Genomic DNA, 10,307 nt, shown 5'->3' on the forward strand with positions numbered 1-10,307 from the left:
CACATACAGTTTTCCAAACACAGCTTCCCACTTTAAATGCTATTCTCCGACTGGCGGTTCCCGAGCCTACAGTTCGTCTAGCCCCCCCGCCCCCCGCCCCCCCCGCAGGAATTTCAAGTTTTTAAGTCTAGCGAAACCGGCGAGAGCACCGAGTGTTCCTATGAGGAGCCTGACCTCATTCTGTATGAAGCGTAGACACCAACAGGCACATTTCAATTCATATTTAATTTCTGACAGGGCATTTCACATCTCAACAGGGTACGCTGGACAGCACGACGCCCGCGACAGCATTTCCCTCTAGTGACTAACATCCAACACTATGCTGCTCAGAGGATACCGAGAATTTGGCAACAGTCCTTTGCGTTAACTTTCCTCAAAACAGGCTTATCTTTAATTCCTGGAAACCAGGTAGTTCTGGAAGATGGGCACGATACACACTGTGGTTTTTATGTCAAGATAAGAATTTCAGAGGCGTCAGACGCGCAGACCTGAGTTCGTGTGAGGCCCAGGAAGCAAGGGAGGCGGGCTGTCCACGCGGTTCCTTACCGACCGGGGCAAACGGGGTCGCTGGGCCACTCCAGTCCCCACAGTGGTCCTATTTCCTGACTGCCAGAGTGGACGTGTCCTTGTGCCCCGTGCGGTGTGCGAGGCGCCCGGGTCCCCGGAGGCCAGTGTTGGCACGGGAGGGCGAGACCTCGCAGGCCACGGGCACAGCACCGGTCGTTCTGACGCTGAGGGATCCGGAGGTGTCGGGGCGGCTTTCGTTTTGTTTCTGCTTCACATTGGTGACAAAGGGGTGAAGCTGACGTTCCTAAAGACCGAATCACCCCCGCCCTCCTCCCCCCCCCCCCCCCCCCCCAAAACGAGCTCTCCCTCAGATTCAGAGCAAAGCCCTGGCAGGAAGGCCCTTCGAGCTCAGCCGCCGCGCCTCAGCCTTGTTGTACTCGGATTCGTAAACCAGTTTTCTAGAGATTTTCAAAGTTAGTGTTATTTGCTCATTAGTTTTAAGTTTTTGGAAAGAGGGTAACCATGTTTAAAATAATTTTTCCAGCATTTCCTTCAGATCGTAGAATTTGAAAATATCAAAGTGACTCAAAACTCACAAGATTTTACTACTGTCAAGTACAAAAATAAGTTAATCTGCTCCCCAAAGTGCGCTGCAAAGCCAGTCTGATGGTCTGACTTCTGGTGGGAGAGGAGAAGCGAGGGGCGAGGCTTCACCCAAGGCCCTGGGCCATGAAGAGCGGAGCCCGCAGGCCTCGGGGATCCCTCAGGCCCTGAGCCGGAGCGCCAGGGCATGGGAACGCTGCTGGGCTCGTCGTGGGAACAACCTTCCAGGTTGTTTGGGGAAGAAGGAGCATAAATCTATGAACCAATCCAGTATTTTCTTGGGACGATTTGAGAGAAACGAGTTCTACGCGGAAGCACCCCACAGTTCCCCGGGTCCTACTGAGCAAGTGCATTTCCAGAGGTCACCTAAGCCACACGCAGGAGGGGTCCACTGATGACCAAGCTCTCGTGTCTCCTTCGTGGCCGCGGATGGCTCCTTCCTCCAGGATCACGATAGGAGAAGGGCAGAGGGACGCCCGGGTGAGACCCTGTTCGTAGCGAGCGAGGCCCCGTCGGTGCCACGGAGCCTCATACCCGAAGCAGACTCTTCCCCGTGGTCCGAGCCCAGCAGAGACCGCTGCCCCCAAGAGCTCACGTCACCAAGCCACGGAGAAGCAGTTAAACGGGGGGGTCCGGGTCCAAGCATGTCCTGCAGTTGCATGAGGCAGAGGCAATGATGGAAGAGAAACAGGAGAGACCTCGGGAGTTTTCAACAAGGGACGTGTGTACATCTCTGTTCTCCTTCGGGTGTTTTAAGAAGAACGAACCAGAAACAAGCATCTGCTGCTGAGTATTCCATTCCCTTCCCTCCCATCGTCAGCATGGAGGCTGCGGGCCCCACGGGGCGCACTTGGCTGCCTGGCGTCTGGGACCCCCGCCCTTGGTGCTCCGGACTCCCCAGGGTCAAGAGACACTTCCAAAGAGAAGAGACCTTCGTGCTCCCAGGAGCTCCTCCCATGGTGCGGCCAGGCCTCGTAAGGAGTAAAAGTTAGTGACGTCTCACAGAGAAGTTCCAGGCCCGGCACCCACAGATGGCGCCTCGGGCCCCCAACACGAGTGCCTGGCGGTGGCGCCCTGGCTGGGCGCATGTGACCAGCACAACTCCCGTTTTCTATGAACAGACCCCCAGGGGTGACGGGAGAGTAGCAAGTAGGTGCAACGGTCCTAGACTCTGCGTCTCTCCTCAGACCCCGAAAGAACAATTTTCGGAAAAGCCCGTCTCCCACGTGCTCTGGGTCCCCAGGGTGGGGAGCACCTGGCCGTACCCTGCTGCCGGGACTGTCCCCTGCCGGGCCGCGGGTGCACAAAGCCCCGACAGAACCATTTCTGTGAACTTGGCGCTTCACACAAACTCACCACGGGGCCGCACCGCCACCGAGTTGGCCCCTTTCCCTGGGAGAATTCAGGGCCGCATCAGTAAATACACGTTTCAGTCGGTGGTAATTTGTGAAAACAAGTTTAGCAAAAATATATTGAGAATAAAAGCCAGAAACTGGTAAAGAAAAGCCCAATGAAAAAAATATACAAAGTCTTCCCCCAAATGTTGGTAAGAACCTAGTGCGTTCAGGGACAGGCCCGGGTGAGATGCGCCAGACCTGGCCTGGGCCGGGGAGGCCGCTCCGAGAGGCCCCACGCTTGCAAGGGCCACGGGGTGGCGCCATTCAGTCCAAATCCACGACAGAAAAAACTACGGGACAGCTTACAACACTGTCACTATCACCACTCCTGGGGCCGGCTCCTCACTAGGATGGAAAAGAAGCATTTTGAGGAAAAATTTCACATTAGTACAAAAAACCCCAAAACCATACAGCTGTTTCAGAAGAGCAAAATAATGATCAAAATCATGGTTTCCAAGGAATCCAGGGTCTGAGTCCTTGCCCGGGCCCCGCCCTGGTCTCTCCTGAGTGACGAAGGCAGGTGAGCTGGCCAAGTGACTTTGTTAAGATGAAAGAGATCATAGTGAGCCTTTAGAAAAATACTACCCTCTACGTTTCAGGTGAGATAAAAACATTTCATATGCCAATTAATTTTCAATTATAACTTTAACCTACAAAAATAGAGTGGGAGGGAACCTTGACATTCTCAGAAATTCAAGTGTAGCTGTAATGCTGTGTAGTAAGGCTTGTTTGTCCCGGAACCTTCTGAACCTCGCGGCTCAGACGGGTCATCAGTGCAGACGCAGCGGGCGCTGCCGAGGATGGCTCAGTGGTGGACAGGCACTCCCTCCCAGGAGGCCTACACGGCTGTCATAGCGGCTTCGAGCTGGGTCCTCTGGGCCAGGACCCCCCCCTCCCTCCCCCCCCCCCCCCGCGGCCCTCCCCCCACCCCCCTCCCGGAGCTGGCCAAGCCACTGCCTGGCGCTATTTGCCTTCCGTGACCCTCCGCCAGCACCTCCTTCTCTTCCTCTTCCCCTTGGACTTGCTGGGTTCCGGAAAGGGTTTCCCAGTCTGGGCGCTCCGGGCCGACACGGCCCCCAGGTCATGCTCGCAGCAGCATGGCCGCCCGTCCCGCGTGGAGCCGAGGGCCGCCCCGTCCTGGTGCTCCTTGCAGAATGAGTTGGGGCAGAAGTGGCAGAATGACGTGGAAGGTCGGCCACACACGTCACAGTGGTGCCAAGGACATTCCCACTTCCCTGCAACGAAACACGAAACGTGAGCCGGAGCGGCGGAAGCATCAACGACCTCTAGCGTTTGCGTGGACCGTCCGGTGAGACGAACAGAGACGACACCGCTCCTCCCCAGGTGACGTGGAGAGGAGCGGAGGCCAGGCGGGCCGGCCCAGCGGGGGACGCGGCCCACCCCCGGGCCCCGCTGGCACTCCGGCTTCTCTGTGACCTCGCCGTGGCCTGGACCGGCTTTCTACTGGGGATTTGATCTTTCCGGCGTTAATCTGCACCAGCTTGCTGCTCAGTGGGGTCACCACCCCGTCACCTGCACACTTCCCTCTCGCGTCTGTCCAGAAAGTCTCGTTCTGTCATCTTTTGCACACGATCTGTTTTCTTTTACGATCAAACGTGTTTGGCTTCCCTTTGTATAGATTTTGGTTTGCATGAGGATCTGTTTCGCTTCTGGACAAGTTAACATGTCACACACCCTCACCCGTCATCCCTCCAGAGCGAGGCTGTTGAGAACAAGGCGGAGCCCGCCCCGTGTCCCCCTCCCGGCCCCGCGCGTCCCAGGCTGGCTCCGGGGGCCCCCTTCCTACGACACCCAAGGCTGGGCAGAGCTCTGTGCCCGGAGCCCGGCCCCACTCCCACGCCGGCAGCCCTGGCTCGGCAGCCACTCGTGGGACCTTGGCCCAAGCCCCGCTCCGGGCGGTCCGAGGGGCTCCCCGGCCGTGCCCGCCGCAGGCCCTGACTCCACGCACGGACCTCCCTGGGCCGGGCCTCGCTACCTGAGTCACCAACAAGTCTGTGACCGGGAGAGGAGAGCCATCGACAGGGACCCCCAAAGGCCGCCGGGGGGGCCCGCTCACCCACCGAAGGGCCGCTTGCCCAGGCCCAGGCACGACAGGTGGTAGGCCTTGGTGCAGGATTTGCGGTCACACAGCACCAGCTGGCCGCCGTCCCCACAGCGGAAACACTCGTCCTCGGACTCCTTCTTCCCTTCGCCTCTGGTTCTCCGCCTCCTCGTTCTTTTCTTGGTCTTTTTGCCCTTTTCCTCTGAAGAAAGGGACGTCGAGGTCTAAAGTGAGAAACAAACGTGCTTTGTTTACGAGACATGCGTGGACCAAAGCAGTAACAAAAGGAACCACAAAGAGGGAGCACAAGAGCCACGGTGCAGGTGCGTGCATCTGCAGACGCTTTCGCCTGGCGAAGACCGAGCGGGGACCAGGCGTGTGCCTCGGGGGGGTGGGGGGGGCTCATCCCACACACGCCTGTTCTGCCCCACGGGTGACCACTGAGCGCAGCGAGGAGGACCAGCTCTGCCAAGAGCCTCTGTAGTAGCGGCTGTCAGCGCCTCCCGGATCTGCGGGCGGGACGCACAGGCCCGGAGCGGCCCCGCCCCCACGGGATGCGCCCCTCGCTCTTTCCAGTAAGAACCGCACTGTGAGCGACAGAAACAAAATCGTGCCCTCGGCTGAAGCGGCAGACCCCCGTGGACATCCCAACTCCGGGCCAGATGCCCGTGATCCCCCCGTGTTTGGGGGCCTAGGCAGGCAGGTAAGTGGGCCCCAAATTCATGACCTGCCCGGAATCTCGGAACGGGATGCTCCTTGGAAACGCTGTTGATGCGGATGTAATGCGTTAGGATGAGGTGCGGCTGGGGCAGGGCGGGCCCTTAACCCAGAATGACTGGCATCCTCACGAGGAGAGGAAGGGACACAGAGACAGGGAGAAGGCCCTGTGCAGATCAGGGCAGAGACGGGAGTAATGCGTCCACCAGCCAAGGAACGCCAAGGCCGGCTGGAAACCGCCAGAAGCCGGCAGAGCCTCCAGACAGAGAGAGGCCCGGACGGCGCTCTGGCTGCAGACTTCCGGCCGCGTGAGCCATAGGAGCCCGGAGCCCTGCCGCCCACACCCTGCAGGGACCCGTCCTGCCCGCCAAAGCTACCCGCCAGCCCGGAAGAAGGGACGGACGTGTCCGCAGACGTCAGAAAGGCTGGCATCCGTGACTTTACCTTTGGTCTGTCCCCAAGGAACCCGCTGCAGTTGGAGGCCCCACACCGACAGACTGTCTTCTCGTTACCCAAGCAGTCGAGGTTGTAGTTGAAGGTCAGCTCCGTCCCTAGGGGAGAAGAGACACGCGGCCACCCTGGAAACGCGTTCGTCAGGCCCACAACACACACTCCTACTCGCTCACGTCCACACCGGTGTCACGGCCTCGGGGGAGCCCGCGGATATGTCATACCTGCGGGGATGTCGCACACGGCAAACAGGCCCACGCGAGTGTCCCCGTTCACCGTCCACTTGAGGGTCTCACAGTTGGGCTGGCAGCTGTGATTCATGAACCGGGAGTAGTTTCCTTTGGGGCCAGCATCAATTATCCGGTCCTGTAAGGTACAACTCAAGTTTCAAGTCGCATTTAAACGCGGGTGTGACCCTTAGCCATTACGCCCTTCTTAAAGGGAACTTTCACCGTCTCTCCCACTGGCCGACGATGTTGTACTGGAAACCGTGGTCTCCTGTGTCCACTCGGACAGGACGCCCCCAAACCAGTTCTCTGTTTCTCTCACTCACGGAGGGCAGGTCAGGACCACGTGGCGAGGACCAAGCCCCAGCGAGTCCCGGTGAGGACGGGGCCGCCAGCAGGCGCTTCCCCACACCAGCCAGCAGGTGACAGACAAGCCAGGAGGGACGGCAAGGTGTCACCACTGACAGCCGCCAGAGACTCACATCGACGGGACACAAACGACAGGACCCCGGTTCCAAAGGAGCAAAGGATAGAACCACACGATTCCCGAAGATCTGACCCAGACGCACAAGCACTTTGGGAAGGTGTCCACATTGCCGAGCAGTGGAGGAAACGCAGGTGAAAAGGACAACGGAACCGGACGCACTCGGTGACCGCAGGAACGGGTTTGATTAAAGCAGCCCGGCGCTGGCGAAAAACCACAAATATGCGCACGCCGTGGCCCTGCCCTGGGGCCGAGCCCGCGACGCAGCACTCGTGCACACGCCATCACCGTCCAGCAACGGGACGGTGCGGCTGGAGGTCCCTGCCCTGTGAGGGGGGCAGCCGAGGTAAGAGATGCACGGGGGAGGAGGGCACTTAAGATCAGGCACATACAGCACTGTGGTCACGAGTTTGTGCAAAGCTCTGTGTGAATGGGGTGAACAGATGTGCAAACACACAATCTACACCCACACCAGGTGTTCCTTTCAATACAGAAATGCGATCAGAACGGGCTCGCTCTGCAGTGTGCCCTTTCCCTCCGCATAGGGGCCTTTCACGGCCCGCACAGTGTTCCTTCCCACAGCGGCGGAGGCCCTGGCCCCACAGCTTCCACGGCGTCACCGGCCCCAGGGCTCCAGGGCGCACTTCCTGGCTGAGGGCTGAGGGCCAGCATCCCTGGGCGACCTGGTGATCCGCAGCTCCCTCCCTATGTGTGTGTGTGTGCGCGCGCACGTGTGCGTATATTCTGGATACCAGACCCTTGGTGACTACGTGTCAAATCTTTCTCTTGGGACAACACTCGATTTTTAACTTGATGGTACCTTTTCTCGCTCAAAACTTGCCCGGTTTTACACAACTGATTTTGTTAATCCTTCACTTTATGCGTTCGGGGTCTTCGACTAGCCTCGCACAGCCTTCTCGAACCCCTAAGTTACACAAGAGACCTCCGGTGTTTCCTGGCTCCTTACAGCATCTGGAAGATCTACTCTTGTGAGCGCAGCGAGGGGGCACCATTGCCCAGAGGTCTGTCGTCCGCCGCCCCGTCACTTGCCGCTGAGACTGGGCCACACCGTTCACAGGAACGCCAGGGAGCGTGAGTGAGTGCCGTTCAGTCCTGCGGGCTTCGCCGTCTGCGTGGGCTCTAGATGGCCCATCGACACTTACTTTTATAATTTTTTTTAACGTTTGTATTTATTTCTGAGAGAAAGCGAGAGAGACAGAGTGCTCTGCGGGGGCAGAGAGAGAGAGCGACACAGAATCCGAAACAGGCTCCAGGCTCCGAGCTGTCGGCACAGAGCCCGACGCGGGGCTCGAACCCACGAGCTGTGAGATCATGACCTGAGCCGGAGTCGGACGCTTAACCGACTGAGCCACCCAGGCGCCCCAACGTTTACTTTAAATTGTTAATATCTGCGTGGAGATCACAGCGATTTGACACTTGGGAAGACGCACATTGTGACGACATTTCCTCTCAACCAGAAACGGAGCCGTGTCTCGTTCATTCACGTCCTCTCACGTGTCCCGCGGGAGAGCTGTCGCCAGTGTTTCCGCGTGTGTGGGGGGGACCCGACGCCGGTGCGCAGGTCGTCCATGAGCCTTCCCCCATGCCGCCGTGTCCGGGGTCAGGAGCAGCAGCCACAGCATCTTGTCTCCTTCCTGAGCCTTCCAGGCCGAGAGTCTGGGACAGATTTTCACAGCTTCACCAAACTGGAAGAAACTCCCTTCTTTTCCCGGTTTCCGAGTGTTCAGGGAGCGGGGCTTACACAGCCTCAGAGGATTCCGCGGCACTCGTTAAGGTGACAGTGGGTGTGCCTTCCTGTGTCTGTCAGTCCTGGGCTGTGAAGGCCCCTGCGCTCCCGGGGGGCGGGGGGGGTGCTTCTCAGGGGCGCACCCTCCCCTCCTGTGGGCCCCAAGCCCGCTCCCTCTGCCCCATCACTGGGCCGGGCCTGGGATCTGCCCCTGGGTGGGGGTGGGGGTGGGGGAGGGGGAGGGGGTGTGTCTTTGGAAAGTACTGGGCACCGTGGGGGGGGGGGGGGGAGACGGATGTGGCTTTTTACTTGTGCTGTTTGCTAACTGCTAAAGTTGTGCGTTGACTTCAGTTCCTCATTAACCGTGTTCTCTCTGTCTGTCTGTCCAGGGCCCCTCCCTCTGCCTCGGAGGCAGACGCATGGCAGACCGGCTCCCCCAGCCTCTCCTGGCCTCCCTGTTGCCGCTCGAGGGATGTGGCGCCGGGCACGCGCTCTGCACGAAGGGGTCCTTGCCGCCATCGAGGCCTTCCTTTGAGCCCCCGGACACGGTGGGGCCGGAGTCCGACCTCACCTGATGGGGGCCGCCCGCCCCGCACACGACTTGACGCTCCAGCTTTCAGAATCTTTCTTTCTACGGACAGCAGAGAAGCAGGCTTTGCTTTACAGACCACTTGGGGAATCTTTAAACAGGTGAGTTAATTCAATTCCCTGTTTACAGATAGGACGATACGCCGTGCACAAGTCTGACCTACCAGCCTGTTCTGTTCGCACGCGGGCCTCCTAAGCCTTTCGCCGCGAAGGAACGCGGATCTCGTTACAATTTTCCCGTCCTGTTGGCAATTTGGAGTTTTGTCCTCCCGACCGCCCTTTATAAGCAGCCCGGCATCTCCGCCCGTGTGTGGCACCCACGGGTCTGCCACCATGGCCTCAGTGATCCCACCTCGCCAGCACTGCTCGGCCACCTTCGGTCTCCCTCCGGGAGCTACCGGCTCCGATCCCCGGCTCCCACCGGAGGTGACCTGGGCTGCCCTTCCCTGTGTCGGGCACGATACCCCAAGCGCGCTGTGCTCCCGGACAGTCTCCTGGCTCCGCGCCTCACACTCGAGCCTCTTACCCTGTAGCCGCTGCCCCTGACGAACCGCTCAGCTGGCCGCAGGGTCTCTGGTCTCTGGCCCTCTCTTCTCCTGAACACCGTGTGGGAGCTGACCCTCTGTGCTCAGGCGCGGAGCTCTGTGTCCACAGCTGGCAAGCCAGCCTCATTCCCTTCCCTGGCACGCAATTCAGTGTCTTCGTCTGGCTACCGGAGGGTTTTGTCACACCCATAATTTTGATACAATATTCACTACGCTGGCCGTTCTGGATGGATTTCCCGGAAACACAGCACCGTCTTCACCTCCTTCCGGTGTCCGGAGCGCCCGCGGTCACGCAGAGACTGTCCTCGGCCTGTGCCCTGTGTTGTGCTGGTCTCGTCCTTCCCCGCTGTCTCCCCGCCGCGTCCTGCTCAGTCCCCGCGTCTGTCCCGCGTCTGCCCCGCGCTCCCACGCGTTCCGGGCAGCTGAAGCTTCTGCTGGGAGATGCCGGTCTCCTCCCGTTCCACCCCACGCCCCCTGCGTTCCCGACTCAGCCCTGCCTGCCGTCCGGCCGCCTCCGACTCCTCACTCTCTCAAGTCCAGTGCTTTGTGACGGCACCCGTCCCAGTGGCTTCTCTCCACCACAGGCAGCTTCTGTGGTCCCTTCACCACCCCGCTCGGAGGGCGCCGGGGCTCCGCAGCAGCCGGACTCAGGGAACGTGCACCGCGTGCTCTGTCTCGGGCACCTTCTCTCTCTCGGAAGACGGCCCTTCCCAAGCCCGTCACTCCTGCCTCCCAGGAGCCCCCACACCTCCTGTCTCCGCTGCCCCCTTCCGAGACTCAGTGCTGCTGCCCAGCAGGTGCCACCCGCAGACGGCTCTTCGTCTCTTCCGACAAAGGCACTTCCAGGCTGATGGCCTGTCTGTCCCCAGCCCCACCGAAGACGTACTCCATATACTTTTTGTTGCTGTTGCTCTGGGAGCGAGCAGCCACCCTCTCCTACCACAGTCCCACATGTATTTTAATGTTTACAGGTTCCTGTT

At 59.7% G+C, this 10,307-nt stretch overlaps 1 protein-coding gene and 1 non-coding gene across 2 annotated transcripts in view; both read right to left on the minus strand.

Moving 5' to 3' along the window:
* Positions 1-206: 206 nt before the first annotated feature.
* The window catches only part of NSD2 (nuclear receptor binding SET domain protein 2), a 59,035-nt gene continuing 48,934 nt past the window's right edge, over positions 207-10,307 (minus strand). Inside the window, exons 17-20 of the mRNA XM_053901778.1 lie at positions 5,961-6,102; positions 5,731-5,837; positions 4,589-4,793; positions 207-3,742 (exon numbers count right to left, since the gene is read on the minus strand). Of these exons, the coding sequence (XP_053757753.1) occupies positions 3,471-3,742; positions 4,589-4,793; positions 5,731-5,837; positions 5,961-6,102 (726 nt within the window). The 3' untranslated portion in view covers positions 207-3,470. The remainder of the gene's footprint in view (positions 3,743-4,588; positions 4,794-5,730; positions 5,838-5,960; positions 6,103-10,307) is intronic.
* On the minus strand, positions 6,211-6,337 carry LOC128776831 (small Cajal body-specific RNA 23). Its single transcript, XR_008421991.1, has one exon. It is a non-coding gene; the product is annotated as a small Cajal body-specific RNA 23 (non-coding RNA).

The sequence above is a fragment of the Panthera pardus genome, unplaced genomic scaffold (genome assembly GCF_024362965.1).
Source record: "Panthera pardus isolate Hobbes unplaced genomic scaffold, ASM2436296v1 HiC_scaffold_13, whole genome shotgun sequence".
NCBI classification, from domain to species: domain Eukaryota; kingdom Metazoa; phylum Chordata; class Mammalia; order Carnivora; family Felidae; genus Panthera; species Panthera pardus.